The 19,716-nt window shown below is 33.8% G+C and overlaps 1 protein-coding gene across 9 annotated transcripts in view; it reads left to right on the top strand.

The window, feature by feature from the left end:
• The window catches only part of HERC4 (HECT and RLD domain containing E3 ubiquitin protein ligase 4), a 143,418-nt gene that overhangs the window by 29,166 nt on the left and 94,536 nt on the right, over nucleotides 1-19,716 (top strand). For all 9 annotated transcript variants that reach the window (XR_002338528.1, XR_002338529.1, XM_021072873.1 and 6 more), the window contains 4 exons: nucleotides 875-1,034; nucleotides 7,479-7,555; nucleotides 10,920-11,141; nucleotides 12,184-12,275. Coding sequence is in view for 7 of the 9 variants with exons in the window: in XM_021072873.1 (XP_020928532.1) it covers nucleotides 875-1,034; nucleotides 7,479-7,555; nucleotides 10,920-11,141; nucleotides 12,184-12,275 (551 nt within the window). In the remaining 2 variants the exon portion in view is untranslated. The remainder of the gene's footprint in view (nucleotides 1-874; nucleotides 1,035-7,478; nucleotides 7,556-10,919; nucleotides 11,142-12,183; nucleotides 12,276-19,716) is intronic.

Below are 19,716 nucleotides of genomic sequence, written 5' to 3'. Positions count from 1 at the left end.
TGGAGCATTAGCTGGTGGCCTACCCCACAGCCACAGCAGTGCGGGATCTTTAGCGGTGTCTGTGACCTACGCCACAGCTCACAGCAACACCAGATCCCTGACCCACTGAGTGAGACCAGGGATCGAACCTACATCCTCATGGATACTAGTCAGATTCATTTCCACTGTGCCACAACGGGAACTCCCCTTAGCTTTCTTATTAGGCTAAAAAAGGTTAATTTTAAATGGCATGTTTAAAAAAATGTGTAATGGTACTGGTAAAAAAAACTGATAGAAAATGCACATCTCAAAGAGACTAAGGAAACAGTTTCACTTTCTTTAATGATTTGTCAGTGGTTACTGACAGTTTGTGAAGGACCAGTATTTTAAACTAATTTCTGGTTTAAAGCTTGAACATGTTTTAACCACGTGTGACGTTTTTATATCTTCGATGTTAAAATGGCAGCCCATAAACTGAAGTATATTTGTTATGGTCACATTGCCTTTCAGTTCTTTCCTCAGCATATGTCAGTTGTGATTTGACTGTAAAAATCAAACAGCATGAGTTATTTAAATGATTGCCTTTCAGCTGGACTCCTTTCTTTTATTCGTAATGGCTTTGAATGAAGAGCACTTATTGAGAGAATCTATGAAACTTAATTTCTTCCCCCAAATGTTCAAGTCACTTAAGATTCTAAGTTGATTAAACTTTGTGATGTATCTGTATTTACTGCAATATAAATTTTGTATGTAACATATCTATCAGAATAATTGAAGTCATACTTGGTCTGTATTTCAGCATTGCCTTAGCTTTTTGTACAAGATGAAGACACTGTTTTGTTCTTATTGGGAGTTTAAAACTAGAGTGTAATGTCTCTCTTCTTGATTTCTGTAGAGCAGGTTGTTGCCCTGGATGCCCAAAATATCGTAGCTGTTTCATGTGGAGAAGCTCATACGTTAGCACTAAATGACAAGGGCCAGGTGTATGCTTGGGGTCTCGATTCTGATGGACAACTTGGCCTGCTAGGAACAGAGGAATGTATCAGAGTACCCAGGTAATAAGGGTGACCAGCAAGAGGTCTTGAATAGTCTTTTATAATGAATTTGTTATCTAAATTATTCTGCTTACTATGGGCATTAAGAGTTGACACCTAATTACTTTTCCCCTTTGAGTTCTTAAGGCATTTACTAGGTAGGTTCTTGCCCTTAATTTCTATTGAGTGCTATTTTTTTATATACTCCATATTTCACCAAATTATTTATGTTCGTAAAGAAAAGGGGTGGGGAATACATAGCTTATTATAAATCTTCTCTTACTAAAATTTTTAAGTGGGTTAGACTAATTTAAACCATTCTACTATCTTGAGTATCTCAGCTGTTGAAATATTTATTAAATATTAGTTGCACATTTCTTTCTCTTGTTTCTTTAGTCTTGTTTTTATTGGATGTAGAAGTCCCTTAGTCCTACATGCTTAAAGTGTAAAAAGAATCAGTCACTTTCATTTTTACATTGCATTGACCATAATTTAATTTAAGCTAACCACTAATTCATCATAGAAGTATTTCAAAATTAAAAAATAAACTATGCCTCATCAATGTTGTGGTCTTAACAGATTCCTGTAGGACAGACAGGTAACCATTGCTTTATTAGTAAAAACTGTAGGCATGAACATATCTAGGTAAAAATTTAAAGATTTAAATAAGAGTATCCAATTTCTTTTAAATCATAATTAATACACTAACTCATGCTTTGTGTTTAAAATTATACAAATTCTTGCCTCCTTAAACTCTTGTTTTTTCTTCCTAGTAATAGTTATAGGGACAAAAGAGAACTCTCCAGGGAACCAAGGTATTAAACTAATTTTAGATTTATTCCAGGTAGCATTTTTTTATATATACACTTAGGTATTTTGTTTTTAATTTAACCTGGGTAATGTTTATTTTGGTTTAAGAAATAGTGGTAACTACTAGGATAAGAAAATGAAGCATAAGAACTAATACATTTCAAAACAGGAACTCTTAACCATTGTTAGAAATGAGTTTTTAATTATGAAAGGCAGCTAGTTCCTTCAATAAGCCCATAACCTTCTGTCACATATATATATATGTCTTTTTAAAAACTTAAAGTATATTTTTAAGTATTTGTTTTGTTTTAGCATATTGAAAACTTTTTTCATCTTTAGTTTGACATTTTACATTTGTTCTAGTAAAAAACTATTGAAATTTTGGGTTAAATCACATTCACATGTTTTCTTTATTGAACTGGTAACCAAATTCCACAAAACTCCCCAAACAAATTTCTTCCCCTTTATTTCTTTTATATTGACAGATAACAAACACACTTCCCAGCTTTTAATGTCTCTTAATGGTGGTGCTGTTGGGAGAAAAATTTTTTTCTTAAAATTAAGTAAATTGAATTTTTTTAGTCATATCAATCTTGATTTCTTTTAGAAAATGTTAATTTGTAGCCAAATGGTTATTGGCTGCATAATACAAAGCATTCATAGGAACAGAGATATCTCACATTTGTCATATCCTCTACTGCTTTTTTTCCCCCTCTCGTAAGTAATTGTCAAAGAATGGGATTTTTTATTTAAGATTTTAAGAATCTTATGTTTTTAGGATTGAAAAGGGACTTATGTTTTAGGTTTTCTAAGTCAGTATTCTCAAAACCATGATTCGTGGCAAAACTTTCAGTTTCCCTTATTTTTACTTTATCTAATTCTCACACTTAACATTTTTTTTTTTTTTTTTTGCTATTCAGTTATAGTGTAAGAGATTTTAGTAATCCATAGATGATTAATAAATGTAAAGAGAGGTGATTATAAGGAGAAACTTTTCTTTTATTACTATTTTTCTTACGGTCACACCCCATGGCATATGGAAGTTCCCGGACCAAGGATTAAATCTCAGCTGCAGCTGCCCCAGCGCAGGATCCTTAACCCACTGTGCCAGGCCGGGGATCGAACACCTCCATAGTGACCCGAACCACTGCAGTGGGATTCTTAACCCACTGTGCCACAGTGGGAATTTGAGAAAATTTTAAACAAAACCTGTAGAAGATAGGAGGAAACTCAGATTTATATGTGAGTAGATTTTTAAAAATTAGTGTTTATGTTTTTCCTAGGAGTGATCCAAAAGGTGAAGGCTCACATTAGGCTGTACTTTATTTTTATTTTATTTTTTTTGTCTTTTGAGGGCTGCATTCGCGGCATATGGAGGTTCCCAGGCTAGGGGTCGAATAGGAGCTGTAGCCACTGGCCTACTCCAGAGCCACAGCAACGCAGGATCCGAGCCACGTCTGTGACCTACACCACAGCTCACGGCAACACCGGATCCTTAACCCACTGAGCAAGGCCAGGGATCGAACCCACAACTTCATGGTTCCTAGTTGGATTTGTTAACCACTGAGCCACGACGGGAACTCCTAGGCTGTACTTTCTTGAGAACAAAACTCATTTTTATGCCAATAGATGATAGTATATAAGTTAATCAACATTTTAAAATTAAAGGTGAATGTAAAAGTAATAATAAATAGATTATATTTGAAATTCTTACTATTTCATAATCTTTTCCTACTTATAATTTTGTTTTGTTTTGAAATCACTGCTTCTTGTGGAAAGACATTAGTCAGTGTCAGTTGTCTCTATAGACCTACATTTCTGGCTAGTCATTTCTTTTTAAGTAGGATAGATGTTATAATAAAAAAAAAGAATTGTTGTCAATAAAGTTGTAGTTTATTTTTTTAAAGTTCTGTATTTTGGACATTTGCAAGAAAAAAATTGTAACAGGATGGTGAGAACAGCTATTTCTGACCTAATTAGTTACTATAGTAACTAATTAAACATGTTCGAATTGTCAGCTTGGTCAAAAATAAAAATTTATTTTATTGATTTAACCCAGTTTTAAAGGTATATTACAATTTCTGCCCAATATTAACATTTGAAAGTTCAGATTTTTTATTAAAAAGGAAATTAAAGTGTGTCTGTTTATATATATGTGTGTGTGTATATATACATATATATATATATATATTTTTTTTTTTCCCTTTTTTTTAGAACTGCACCTGCATCGTATGAAGTTCCCAGGCTAGGGGTAGAATCGCAGGCGCAGCTGCTGGCCTATGCCACAGCCACAGCAACGTGGGAACTGAGCCTGTCTGTGACCTACATCACAGCTCATGGCATTGCCAGATCCTTAACCCACTGAGCAAGGCCAGGGATCAAACCCACATCCACACAGATACTGATGGGATTTGTTTCCACTGAGTCACAGTGGGAACTCCTAAAGAGTATTTCTCAATGGTAGAAACTAGATCAGTTGTTAGCCTAAATTTTTCAGAATCAAAGAGTTCGTGCTAACACTTCTCAAATTGCTAATAAAGTTGTGGCGTAATTGGGGAATAGAAAATTGATTATGTTTTATTGGCTATATTTATATGCACATATATATTTATGGGGTTTTTTTTGGCTTTTTATAGCCGCACCCATGGCATATGGAGGTTCCCAGGCGAAGGGTCCAGTTGGAGCTACAGCTGCCGGCCGATGTCACAGCCATAGCAACACCAGATCCAAGGTGGGTTTTCGACCTACACCACAGCTCACTGCAACGCCAGATCCTTAACCCAGCGAGGCCAAAGATCGAACCCACAACCTCATGGTTCCTAGTCAGATTTGTTTCCGCTGCGCCACGACGGAACTCTGGCAAAATATATTTTTAAAACCACTTTATTGAAGTGTGATTGGCATATAAAAAGCTTTACTTATTTAATATATACACTCTGGTGAGTTTGGAATTGGCAATATTTAATAGTTTAGTTCTTCAGACTCTTAATTACATAATGTAAACTTTTCACTAGTCCTTGTTAACAGTTGTTAGAATTTTACCACAGACAATCGGAAATGTCTGATTTTTGCCCCTGTTGCCACTATACACTAAGTTGGAAAATATAACAATAAAAGAAAAACATATTCAGCAATTTATTTTGACTTTAAAACTTCCCGAGAGAAGCATATAGATCTTATCTCCAAGTTTATTCACTGTTACTAATTTCAAATGTCTTTCAAAATTTTGCTAAAGAAATTATTCTGTACTTTATAATGTATAATTTTAGTGATTCACAGCTATTTGAAATGCTTAACATACTCTAAACTTTAGGGAATTACTTTTAATTTGTAAGCAGTTATAAAATGTTTACTCTAGACATTGGAGTTCAATTTTCTTTTCATAATTCTGATTAATTAGGAATTGTCATGTAGTTATATGTGTATGTGTATACTTATATATATTTTTTCATTTATAAAATTTATTGTGGCTTATTTTACTTTCCTATTAACTGCATCTGAATCCTTTTAAAAATTGAAAACCAATGAACATATATATATTATCTTTTTTTCTTGTTGGGGATTATTTTTGATGAATTCTATAAAAATCTGTTTCATTGAGGATTTTATATGTTGTCTCTTTAAGAAAAATGGAACATGGTAAAATAAAAATTTTTACTTTTATTTTTATTTTACTTTTCACATTATTTTTTTTCTTTTTTTAATTCCTGAAACCTTAACAACAACAAAAAGGAAATAAGAACACATTTCCTCCCCTTTCCCTGCACCCCGCCCCCAATCTTTAGTGTATTAAATTTGAGATGAAAGGAGTTTTTTTTTTTTCCTTTTAAAACAAATGTCACAGAAGAGTATCTTCACTTGTCTCTGTAGCAGACATGCCTAAAGAAATTAGGATTTATTTATATTCTAAGTTGTATGATAATATTTTAGTAATGACAGTCACAGGTATAAATTGCTATTCAAATTTAGAAGTTTTTTGGCAAATGTTCTGAATAGTTTAATAATACTGAAGCCTCAAAGAAGTTACAGGTTTACTTATCTTTAATGGTGGATACTTTTCATACTTTTTTTTTTTTTTAATTCCCATACTTTTTGCCAGGCACTATGTTATGGTAGGTGCTAGGGATTTCATGAGTATAAGATAATACTCTACCTTCATAGAACTTACTGTTTAGCAGTATATGTTAGTACTAATTAAATGAATAAGAATACCAGTAATGAATAGAAATGTGAAGGAAAAAACATAGAATGCTATGAGAATGTAGTATTTTTAAAGGTTTAACTTAGTCTTGCAAATTGGACGAGATACTTGGAGCAGTTGGTTTTTTAAAATGTTTAATATAGTTCACTAGTCAGTATATGATGTGCCTACTGTGCATAGCAGTAACAATAAATGTTTAGTAACTTTAGCACAGTTGTACATATTCATGTATTTTTTATTCCTGTTTTTGCATTGCCAGTGTTTGATTTTGCCAGTGGCAAAATAATAATAATAATGGCATTTTGCTGTATTTGAAAATCTGAAGGTGCATTGAGTCCTGCTAACTTGTTGGATTCTGCTAAACTGTAGCAGTACTACAACTCTCAAGTTTTGTAGTTAAGAACATAAATCCACTAAATTAATATATTTTTAATACAACATTATGGAATTAGAGTAACTCTCCTTTCTCCTGCTCAAAATTTGATTTGCTGAAGCTGCCTCCCGAAAATCATGGGTATCGACACTCTGGTCAGAACTTGCTCCGGACTCTCATATGGCAGAATCAGGTCAGGTGGCAGTATCAGGTAAAGGGAAATAAGATACATACTATATTTCCTTCCCCCTTTTTTTTCTTGAAAACATTCATTCAGGAGAGAAGTAGAATGAACAGGTGACAGGGAGCTACATAAAGAAAACCTGAGATAGTTGATGAACAGAGTTACTTCATTTTTGTAATGTTTTAACAGTTGGCCTATAGAACTATATTGAAGTTAAGGAAAAGTCAGAAATTGGAAGAAAAAAAGAAACTATAAGAATATAAATAAGAAGCATGAGGTGGCAGAAATATGACTGAACACATCAGTGGTTATAATAGTTGTGAATTGTTTAAATTTCCCTAGAAAATAATTAAATTGAATATCACTGATTTAGATGCAAAGCAAAAGGGCAGTTCAAAGAAATAGGTTTCATAATTCATGAATTGGTAGCACCACATGATAGAAATCCTGGTTGGTTCTTAAGGAAACTGATAGAGGAGAACATATGCTAAACTAGGCCAAACAGCAATTTTTGATAAATTAGGTCATGTACATTTGTTTTACAAATGTATTGCCGAGTTTCATACTTTAAGTTAAAGATTTTTTAAATTTTGGTGGTAAAAACCATCTGCATTATAAAAGTGTTGAGGTGTGAACATAGTTGACTGTGCTTAAATATTGTCCTTTCAAAATGTTTTCTTATCACACCTCTTAATTTTTCCATAATTAAATTTTGTTTACTGATTTTAGCAAAATATTTTGGTAAAATGGGCTTGTATGAAAAAAAATAGCATGACCTGATAGGAACTGCTGTAAGGAAACTACTTACTTGCACTCTGTAGGTGGTCAAGAAATAGCATTCAGGATCCATTTATTAAACAGAATTAACTGATCCTGATCTCTCTTCCTATTTTCTAGAAATATTAAAAGTTTGTCGGATATCCAGATAGTACAGGTTGCTTGTGGTTACTATCATTCTCTTGCACTTTCTAAAGGTAAGTGTTGCTTTTAACTTCTTTCCCTTTTTCAGTTTTATTACTCGATACTTTGAGCAGAAAGTATTCCAACTTTGTTCTTATTAAAAGATTGTCCTGGTTCTTCTTCATCCTTTTCATTTCCATATCATTTTAGAACTAGCTTGTCAATTTTCACAGACACTGAAACTGTTGGGATTTTGATTGGGATTGCCTTGTCTCCGTAAATCAATTTGAGAAGAATTTTTGCAACATTCAGTCTTTCAGTTCCTGAACATGCTATATTCCTCCATTTATTTTAATGTCCTTTTAGTTTATCTTAATAGTATTTTTTTTTTTCCTGTGGAGAGGTCTTACACATATTTTATTAGATTTTTCCCTAAATAATATTTGTTGTTATTCTGAATGATGTCACTTTCAAATTTTTTTTGCTAGTATATAGACATGAAATTGATTTTTGTATCTAATTGTTCTTTAATCTGCCAGATACTATTCCTTTTATAGCTGGGAAAGTTTATAACTTACCCAATTTCATTTGATCTCACAGATACACTTTTTTATGAATAGAAACAGAAGTCTAAGCATTCTTTTACCTTTGCTTATTTATTTACCTTCTTCATATGCCAGCTAAGGATTATAACATGGGTTAGAAACGAACCTACCATAGGTTTATTTTTTATCCTTTATGTTCCAGTGGCATCATTATTGTTTTTAGTTTATTAAATGTCTAGTGAGGCCTACTATGAATGAAACACTAGGCTAGAGCTGTGGGGAAATACAGATAAGTTAAGAGAGAGTTTTAGGGACCATACCATCTAGTGGAAGAGGCAGATACACAAATAATATAATTGAGGCAGAAAAAAGTATACTACTTTTGGTCAAGGTAAAAGTAAAATGCTTTGGGAATAAGGGGAAAAGTGTAATTAATTTCGATCAATACACTTGAATAACAGTAAAAAAGGGATTGATATTTCATGCAGGTCTTGAAAGATGAATAGAATTTATCCAGAATTGGAGATAATATTGTGAAGTAGATAGAGGAAATGTTGAGATAGTACTAAAGTGGAAGTACTAGTAAAGGCATAGAATCTGGAAAGTATTTTTTGTATTGGAGTATCTGTGTATAGTTTTACGTGGGTATTGGGAAAGCGTGGGAGATGTACCTCAGCTGAAGGTGAAATAAACACAAATCTGTTACGTGCTCACTTCTGCAGCACATATACTAAGGTGGGGGGCGGAGCTTAATGTTAAGGAATTTGGATTTATTCCACCTAAGGAATAAAGTGGGGAGTTGGGGCCGGCATCCCTGTATTCTCTGTTGCTACCTTGCGAACTCCTCTTTTGATACTTTGGTGGGTAAATCCAAGATAAAGTTAAACCCAGAGTTTTTACTGATGAGGACAGTTTTTTGTGTTGACTTATAGGTATTCTTTTGCCTTACTCAGTTTCATGTTTTAGCAGAATCTTATTTAAAGAAAAAAAATCTTGGATCACTCAGTATGAACTGGGCACATTAGGGTGTACTATAATTATACAGTGGTAAGCGGTATACTTAGTCCTAATGGTACAGCCACACAAATAATAATATAGTTGCATGCTATAGGAAAGGACTGTAAAGAAAAAGCTTTGGGATATTTAGGCCATGTAACAAGGAGACTGAATTTAATCTGGGGAATCAGAGGAGGCTTCCTGCTGGGAGAGAATAGAAGTAAATGACAAGGATGAGGGAAAGGTTTAAGTCGGATTGTGAGAAATGGGCATTGAAGAATGTAAAGGAAGGTGCATATGGCTAGAATGTAGTGAGTGAGGGAAGAAACTGATCTGATATGAGGTCAGAAACATAAGTAGATCATACAGAACCTAATAATAAGCTTTATTAAAAGTATTTATCTCAAGAGCAGTGAGAAGGCATTTTTTTCATATTTATTTCAGATGAGCAACATTATCAAATCTGTATTTTTTTTAAAAAAGTCAATTCAGGAGTTCCCGTTGTGGCGCAGTGGTTAACGAATCCGACTAGGAACCATGAGGTTGCGGGTTCGGTCCCTGCCCTTGCTCAGTGGGTTAAGGATCCGGCGTTGCCGTGAGCTGTGGTGTAGGTTGCAGACGCAGCTTGGATCCCACGTTGCTGTGGCTCTGGCGTAGGCCAGCAGCTACAGCTCTGATTCGACCCCTCGCCTGGGAACCTCCATATGTCGCGAGAGCGGCCCAAGAAATGGCAAAAAGACCAAAAAAAAAAAAAAGTCAATTCATTTGAGATTTAGTATGAAGTAAACATACAGACATATCAAAAATCTAGAATAACTAATTTGAAACTTTTCCAGACCATTATTTTGTCTACCATGTATTAAATCCACATTTTTATATCTGTTTATATGCAGATGTCTGCTAGTATGTACATAGAGTATTTTTGGAAGTTCTTATCAGTAGCTGGTAGGAATAGTTGTCTCTTGAGAGAGGAACGGGGGCTCTAATTTTGAAGAGAAACTAACTTTAATAAGTGTGTACTATTTTATAGTATGGACTTTTAAAAGTCCATTATTAGTATGTCAGTTATTAGTTAACACCGTTTATTTAATAAAAATAGGTTAAAAATGTTTAAAGCTGGAAAAAAAAAGTAACAGTGGGGGAACAAATGTGTGAGAGAACTATTATAAGAACCAGATGAAATGATGAGGAGTGGATCTCTTTGCCATGTTTTTCTTTAGAAAGTAAATTGTAAATAACTTGATGATAGATGGTTGATAACAGTTTGTTTATGAAGAGAGGAGAGTAGTATTAAGGATGACTCCCTATGTCTGTGATTTGTTCTGCAAAACTGGTTAAGATGTCATTTACTGAGACTGAAGAGCACTTTTCAGGTATGGGAGGTAGGATGGGATCATGGATTGAGTTTAGGGCATACTGAGCTGCAAGTGCCTTTCAAATATCCAAGTATAGATGTCAGGTAAACAATTAGATGCATGGGTTTATTGCTTAGAAAAGAGATCTAGGCTAGTGATAAATTTTCAATGTGATCAGCATGTAATGGATAGCTGAAGCCCTGAGCTTGGATGAGTGCCTCTTGGGAGAAATTACAGAATAAAAATGAGACCTGAGGAGTATTGAAAAGAAATGGCACTTTCTTGAGAGGAATATTAGGAAATAAGATTACCTCCAGTTATGTGACTTACCCATTCATCAGTAAAGTAGGTCAAAGTAAAAGTGTACTAATACAGAATATTCTAAGTAGTATTATGTTTCCATATAAGAAAGAAATAAAATTAGGAGGAATATGTATTTTCGCTGAATGAGAGGAAAAATGTCCTAAAATAACTGATGACCTTCAAATGAAATTTTTGTGTGTGTTAGAAAAATAGTTCATTTTATGATTTTTGTTTTACAGCAAGTGAAGTCTTCTGTTGGGGACAGAATAAATATGGCCAGTTGGGTTTAGGCATTGACTGTAAAAAGCAATCATCACCACAGCTGATTAAGTCTTTGCTTGGAATCCCTTTCATGCAAGTTGCAGCAGGAGGAGCCCATAGTTTTGTACTCACCCTTTCTGGAGCTATCTTTGGATGGGGACGCAACAAATTTGGTCAGCTAGGTCTTAATGATGAAAATGGTAAGTTTACATTATTTTTAGATATACTTTTCAAAAGAGATGATCTTTTGAGATGGATCAGTGATTCTTAGTGTTAGAAATGTACCCAGATCTTCTCTGGTGGGGATGAGGAGTTAATTTAAAAATTGCATTTGATGATAATATTTTTAGGAGACTGTGGGAAGGCCAAAAATATTTTATTGTATAATATAGAAAGTGTATCTGAACAAAACTCTTCATTGTTGAATGTTTATTAAGAAAAAGTTGAAAAACATTACTTCAAATTGGTAACCACGCTATCAGTCACCATTGTTGGGAAAAAGCTGTAAAATTATCCTGAAAGGTAACATGAAGTAGTCATCTATTTGAGTTTTTCAAGGAACTATTTAAATCTGAGTCATTAATCACTATTAACAGTGGTACTTAAATCTTGAAAATAAACCGTTTTGGATTTTAATAAATTACAACTACTTAAAAAAAGTTCAAAACCGATTTTTCCTAACTACAGTAGGTCGAATGCCAGTAGTTGAAATACAAAAACCAGTAATGTTCAACATAATTGTAATGACTTAAATAGACAAAAGTGAGTCGTTGATCTAGTCACAACTGGTAATGATAAGCAAATAATAACTCTCAGAAAGAATTTTAAAATATTTTGTTCTGAGTAAGAAAAACATGTCAGATTAGGACTTCATATCTCTTCTGCTATAAAATTTTCATGCTTTTAAAATAGGATCCTATGAGCCTAATTATCATGAGGTGAATATAAAGAATGATATGTATATGTTAGAATCATTCAAAGAGCTTTGAAATTCTTTGATTACTGAGTTCTGTGAAGATTGGTTTTTAGGCAGTTTAACACTTAAATTACTGTCTTTATCACAGTACCATGAATAGAAAGGCGTGGGAACCTAACTTAGTAGTTTGTACTACAAAATCATTGAATTTTAGTAAAAATTATTAACTCATCACTGTCTACTGAGTGGGAAACTGTAGAGGAAACACATCTTAAAAGAGTTTTAATTTTCAAAGTACCGTTAATGTCTCTTGTTGGAATTTTCAGATAGGTATGTTCCTAATTTACTAAAGTCACTAAGAACTCAGAAAATAGTTTATATTTGTTGTGGAGAAGATCATACTGCTGCACTAACCAAGGTATTGTACTCCTATAAAACTTCTTTATTACTACTCATGGTAGTTATTTAATAGTCAATAATTTCATATTTATGTTGTAACTTGAGTATTGTTGATGTCTGAAAAATAATTTACCTTTTAAAAAAGGATGGTTTATTTTCTGTTCTCAAAAACAGTTTACCTTAAATTTCAGCTGTGTTTAATGTTACGAAATGTGCATTGTGATCTACTGTTAACTGTGATAAGGGAGTTCCTTGTTGTGGCTCAGTAGAAACAAATCTGACTAGTATCCATGAGGACACAGATTCAATCCCTGGCCTCGCTCAGTGGGTTAAGGATCCAGCATTGCCATGAGCTGTGATGTAGGTTGCAGACACGGCTCGGATCTGGCATTGCTGTGGCTGTGGTGGCCGTAGGTCAGCGGCTATAGCTCCTATTGGACTCCATATGCTGCAAGTGTGGCCCTGAAAAGACCAAAAAAAAAACCCAAAAAAACCAAACAAACTGTGATAATATATACTGTTGAATTTTTCAGCTTTGTGTGAACTACTGCTTAAATAATATTTTGAATGAGATAATTTCTTTTTTATCAGATGTGCTGTGCTTTGCATATCAATCCCACTTATATTGCATTAATTAATTAAAATTGCCTAATTTTAATTTAGCACCTATGTGGCATAAATAAAACTAGTTATAGAGGAGACTGAATTTGTCTATTATTCATAGGCTAAGAATTATGCAAGGAGTGGAGTTCCCGTCATGGCACAGTGGTTAACGAATCCGACTAGGAACCATGAGGTTGAGGGTTCGGTCCCTGCCCTTGCTCAGTGGGTTAACGATCCGGCGTTGCCGTGAGCTGTGGTGTAGGTTGCAGACGCGGCTCGGATCCCGCGTTGCTGTGGCTCTGGCGTAGGCCGGCGGCTACAGCTCCTATTCGACCCCTAGCCTGGGAACCTCCATATGCCGCAGAAGCGGCCCAAAGAAATAGCAAAAAACAAAAAACAAAAAAAAAACAAAACAACAACAACAACAAAAAAAAGAATTATGCAAGGAGTTAAAATGAACCTTCATCACAGTCTTGTTAAAGTCTTTAACTGTGACCTGTTACTTTATTGGGTATGTACCAATTCAGCATCAATCAGTACAGTATAGTTCTCTAGCAGTTAGAAGTAAAATGAAAATAAAAATATTAAACTAACTTTATCAGCAATATTATGTTAATGTAAGGGAACTGGCAGGTTATTGGCTAAGTTAGAAATGTCTTTGCTCTTTAATCTGTGTAATAAATTGGCAAGAAAAAAACTTAAAAATTAACTTCTAGTCATATTTATAAAATTCTATACACTTACTCCCACATTAGGAATTTTAGAATAAGAATTATTCTTAGTTCTTAATCAGATATAGTGTACTAAAGGTACTTTAATAAAGATATTATAATGATCAATTATGAAATTAATTTTTTAAAATTTTGTATTACTTGCTTTTGAATAAGGACGTTTTGCTATACCTGCTGATCTTTTTACCATATTTTACTGATTTTTTAAATCATTCAAGTGACAGATGCAATCACTAAAGTCTTATTAAATCATGTAGGCAAGGAGTTCCCATGGCAGCTCAGCATTAACAAACCCGACTAGTATCCGTGAGGACATGGCTTCAATCCCTGATGATCCCTGACCTCGCTCAGTGGGTTAAGGATCTGGCATTGCTGTGAACTGGGGGGTAGGTCGCAGAAGAGGCTTCTGTGGCTGTGGCACAGGCCGGCAGCTGCAGCTCTGTTTCAACCCCAAGCCTGGGAATTTCATGGGCCAAAGGTGCAGCCCTAAAAAGGCAAAAAAAATCATCATGTAGGCAAGTTATAAATTTTAGTCATTCTCTTCTGTTACTGGTATTTGAAAGAAATAAGACCGTTTAAGGTAATAGTAAAAAATATTTTGTATAATATTCCTTAGGTCTATATTTGTGGTAGAAATACTCACATGTTAATGCCTTTCAAATTCAGCCTTTCAGATGACCACTCATCTTTTTTTCCCAAGGATTTCTAGCTCTTTATATCTGTCGGGTTTTTTTTTTTTTTTTTTTTTAAATGTTAATTCTATTTATCTTCTGTATTTCTCTCTCAAAACAGTAGGTGGTGATACTTGTTAACTGGAGATTTTGGTGTATGTTATTTTTATTTTATTTTATTTTTTTATTTTTTTGCTTGTAGTGTATGTTATTTTTAATGAAATTAGATGGTTTTAAATATTTCAAAAGTGAAATATTTTATTTTTCCTTGACTGTAAGTTTGTTTTATGAAGCAGTTTCCTTGTGTAAAAGAGACATTAGGAAAAATTGTCAGAATTTATAAGTTATTTTATAAATTCATTATGCAAATCTCATATACATATACCTTTTCACTTATCAATTGCCTAGCAATTTTAGAATCTATGCTAAAGATATGAAGTTATTTTTACACAAGGCTGTTTGTTGTGGCAGTATTTTAACAACAAAAGAACAGAAGAAATCTAGATGCTCTTCTGTAGCAACCTGCTTAAATAAACTGTGGTAAATCTATAAAAGAGAATGAGGAAGACCTTTATATTATGTTGTGGAATGATCTTCAGGGTATATTGTTAAGGAAAAAGAAGAAGGTATAGGGTAGTTGCCTTTTGTATAGAAGAGGTTAAATATAAGCATATTACATGTTCATATTTAAAAGAATTAATAGGTAAGACCAAATGAACCTTGCTTTATAGGTTTTACTTTGTGACCTAGAAACTATTACACGTAATTAAAAACGAAACTTATATTTATATATTAAAACAATTTTTCAGAATTGCTAGTGGCACAACTACAGAAAGAAGAATTCTTGTAGGTCATTTTAAAATACAATATTTTATTGTACATCACTAGTGGAAAACAGTTAAAGATAAACCAAATTCACAAAGAAGTTGTAAGCTGCATTCTGTAGTCTTATTGATAGTAGTAAAATTAGTAGTGTTATTATCAATATATTGCATATAAAGTAGGATAAAGACAAATAAGTACTTGTTCTCCTGTCATTAGAAAATATGATTTTTCAGCTTAAGAGAAAAGGAATATAAAATAATAGTAATTAAAACCTTGTGATCTTTTCTTTGAATCACAAGTATCAGTTTGAATTCTTTTCTCCTTCTAAAATAATTTTTTTGTGTGTTGTTTTTGGTTTTTTTTTTTTTGCTATGACCACGAAAATATCCTAGAAGTAACTAAACATGTGCAATCTGGAAGCAATGAGCATCTCTTGATTGTTGTAGACCCTATACAAGAAAGAACCAGGGCTTCTTAGGGAAGAGTCTAATCCCATATCTGGGGAGAGGGGAAAGTATGAAAAAAACCTTGGGTATTTTGTGTTATAAAAATGCAAAGACTGTTAAGATATGTCAGAAGGACTACTTGAAGGAGTTTTCATTGACTAATAAAAATGGGAATATACCAAATATATAAAAATCCTTACTGAAATCAATACAAAGCACACTTCATTGCTTATCCTTTGAGGCTGCTAGGACAACTCATTTTTTGAAAAATAAGTAAATGAGAAGAAGCATTTCCCCTGCCTCTTTTTTACAGACTATTTTAGAATAACTTAATAGTTGCTAAGTTAAGTTCTCTTTAGAAGAATTTCAGCTAATAAATCTGGAAGAAATAAGATTATAAAATCTCCATTTTATACTCCTTAATGAAATAGTGGGTTTAGGCAAAGATCAGTGTTAAGTTTAATGGGGATAGATTAGGCTGAAACATGTTGTCCCACTAACTTTGTTTGGTTTTTAGGGCTGCATCAGCAGCATATGGAAATTCCCAGGATAGAGGTCCAGTCAAAGCTACAGTTGCTGGCCTGCACCACAGCCACAGCAGTGTGGGATCTGAACTGCATCTGCAACCTATACCACAGCTCATGGCAACGCCAGATCCTTAACCCACTTGGCAAGGCCAGGGATCGAACCCACAACCTCATGGTTACTAGTTGGATTCATTTCTGCTGAGCCACAACAGGAACTCCGAAACAGCATGTTTAAATGATTATATATCCAGTGATCAAGTAGGATTTATCCCTGGGATCCAAGGATGATCCAGAATTTGCAAATCAGTCAGTGTTATGCACCACATTAACAGAATGGAGGATAAAAATCCTCATCTCGGTAGATAAAGAAAAAGCATTTGACAAAATTCAACATCGTTTTATGTTAAAAACTCAACAAATTGAGTATAGAGGGAACATGCCTCAACATAACGAAGTTCATCTATGACAAACCTACCACTAACATATTGCATAATGGTGAAAACTTGAAAGCTTTTCCTCTAAGATCAGGAACAAGGCAGGATGCCCCCTCTTAACACTGCTACTCAAGATAGTACTAGAAGTTCTATCCATAGCAGTTAGGCAAGAGAAAGAAATAAAAGACATCCAAATTAGTCTCTGGTTTCAGAAGACTTGATATTATATATATAGAAAACCCTAGAGATTCCACAAAAATATTTTAGAACCAATAATAAATGAATCCAGTGAAGTTGCAAGATACAAATTAACATATAAAAATCAATCGCATTTTTATACACTAAAAGCAAACTATTTGAAAGAAATTAAGAAGTAGTCCCATTTGTAGTGTCAAAAACAGTCAAATAACTTAAAAATAGAGGTGAACCAAGCAGATGAAAGACCCGTACTCTGAGAACTGTATAAAACATCATTGAAAGAATTTGAAGAAGACAGAAATAAATGGAAACATACCTCCTGTTCTTGGGATGGAAGTATTAATATTGTTAAAAATGTCCATACTACTCAAAGTGATCTACAGATTCAATGCAATCCCTATCCAAGTTCCAATGACATTTTTCACAGAAATAGGACAATTTAAAAATTCATATTGAACTACAAAAGACCCAGAATAGCCAAAGCAATCTTAAGAAAGAATGACAAAGTGGAAGCATCACATTTTATGGTTTTAAATTATGTAAACAAAGTTGTAATCAAAACAGACTGATACTGGAATGAAAACAGATATTATACCAGTCAAACAGAATAGGTAGCCCAGAAATTAACTAATCATTGGTAAGGTTCAGGAGCACACAATAGAAAAGGATGATCTCTTTAATAAGTGGTGCTGGGAAATCTGCATATTTACATGCAAAAGAATGAAACTGGACCACTAATTCACACCACTCAAAATGTAACTCAAATTGGATTAAAGACTTAAATATAAGACCTGGAACTGTAAAACTTCTGGAAGTAAACAGAGGAAAGTTCCCTGATGTTAGTCTTGGTTGGCATATTTTGGATATGACATCAAAAGTACAGGCAACAAAAGCAAAAATAAAACATCATACTATACCAAAAAGCTTCTATAGAGCGAAAGAAACCGCAGAATGAAAAGGCATCCTATGCAATGGTAGAAAATACTTGTAAATCATATATCTGATTAGGGTTAATATCTAAAATGTGTAAGAAACTCAGTGACTCATGGCTGAAAAACAAATAATCTAATTTTTAAATGGGCAGAAGGGCCTGAATAGACATTTTTCCAGAGGAAATACATAAATAGACAAAGGGTACATGAACAGGTGCTCAGTATCAACATCACAATCATCAGGAAAATGCAAATCAAGACCTCAGTGAGATATTACCTTACATCTGTAGGATGGCTATAATTAAAGATAAATAAATAAAAAGACAAGTATTAACGACAGTATGGAGAAAGGGGGAAGCTGGGGGGAATGTAAAGTGGTGCAGCCATTGTGGAAAACACTGTGGAGTTCCTCAAAAAATTGTAAATAGAATTACTATATGACCCAGCAGTCCTACTTTTGGATGTATTTCTGAAGGAAGTGAAAACAGAATCTCAAATAGATAACTGTACTCCCATGTTTATTGCATCATTGTTGACAGTAGCCAAGATATTTTGACAGCCTAAGAGTCCATTGCCAGATGAATGGATAAGGAAATGTGACATGTATATGCACACACATGGACATATACACACAATGTAAAATAAGGGGGAATCTCTCATTTGTGGTAATGTAAATAAACCTAGAGGTCATTATGCTAAGTGAAATAAGACATAAAAAAATACTATGTGGTATCACTTATAAGTGAAGTAGTAAAAGAAAATAAGTCAAGTTCATAGAAACAATAGAATGGTAGTTGCCAGGTTCTAGGGGGTGAGAGAAATAGGGATTTGTGGTCAGAGGGTACAAACTTTCTGTTAATGTGATTGAATTCTGAGAATCTAATGTACAGCACGGTGACTATAGTTAACAATAATGTATTCTGTACTTGAAATCTGCTAAGAGTGGATCTGAAGCATTCGCACCAAAAAAAGTATGTGAAGTGATGGATGTGTTCACTATGATAATAATGTCACAGAGTTTACATATGTCATGTTGTGTACTTTAAAAATATACAATTTTGTATCAAGTCAGTAATGCAAAATACCAAAATAAAATGGAGAAAAACATAAAAAATAATTAACATTTCTGGTATTTCTATCAAAATGGAAATTAATGTTTTTGTAAGTATAATCACACTGTTGTATTATATATTTTTTTCTTTTAGACTTATAGCTGCTGAAGGTACACATTCAGTTATAAGGGAAATGATTTGATGACCATAGTTTGCTTTAAAGTACTCCAATACTTTTTTTTTTTTTTTTTTTTTGCTTAAAGTACCCCAAAAGGAGTCCCCTAGTGGCCTAGCAGTTAAGGATTTAGCATTGTCACTGCTGTGGCTCAGGTTCAGTCCCTAGCCTGGGAACTTCTGCATGCCACAGGTGCAGCCAAAAAAAAAAAAAAAACAGTAAAGACCCCTCCAGAAGGGAAGTGGGAAGGGCATCAGTGCAACAGGATTACTTGACTTTTGTCAGTTGTTGAAACTGAATGATGGTTATGTGATAATTCATATATGTATGAATGTATGTATATAAAAATGTCTTTTGTACATTTGTTTGACATTTACTGTAATAAAATTTTAAATAGAAAAATCAGTTTTCTTACATAGCAATCTGTATAAATACTTCCCTCTTTCATTATTTAATAGCATAAATTTATATGCATAACTGGCTGTGAAGAAAAGCAGGTGAATTGAAAAATACTAATCGTGCTTTCATTAAGCTGTCATCATTAATTACTTTTTTTTTTTTTTTTTTTTTTGGTCTTTTTAGGGCAGCATATGGAGGTTCCCAGGCCAGGAGTCCAGTTGGAGCTGTAGCCACCAGCCTATGCCACAGCCACAGCAATGCAGGATCCCAACTGCGTCTGTGACCTTAACCTCAGCTCATGGCAATGCCAGATCATTAACCCACTGAGTAAGGCCAGGGATTGAACCGGCATCCTCATGGGTACTAGTTGGGTTCATTAACCACTGAGCCAGGGCAGGAACTCCCATTAATTACTTTTTAAAAACATAACCTTTAATCCAGTTATATATTTAAGACCATCTGTATTA

The sequence above is a fragment of the Sus scrofa genome, chromosome 14 (genome assembly GCF_000003025.6).
Source record: "Sus scrofa isolate TJ Tabasco breed Duroc chromosome 14, Sscrofa11.1, whole genome shotgun sequence".
Classification (NCBI taxonomy): domain Eukaryota; kingdom Metazoa; phylum Chordata; class Mammalia; order Artiodactyla; family Suidae; genus Sus; species Sus scrofa.
The sequence above is the reverse complement of the archived record's forward strand: the minus strand, read 5'-3'. Positions and strand labels throughout refer to the sequence as shown.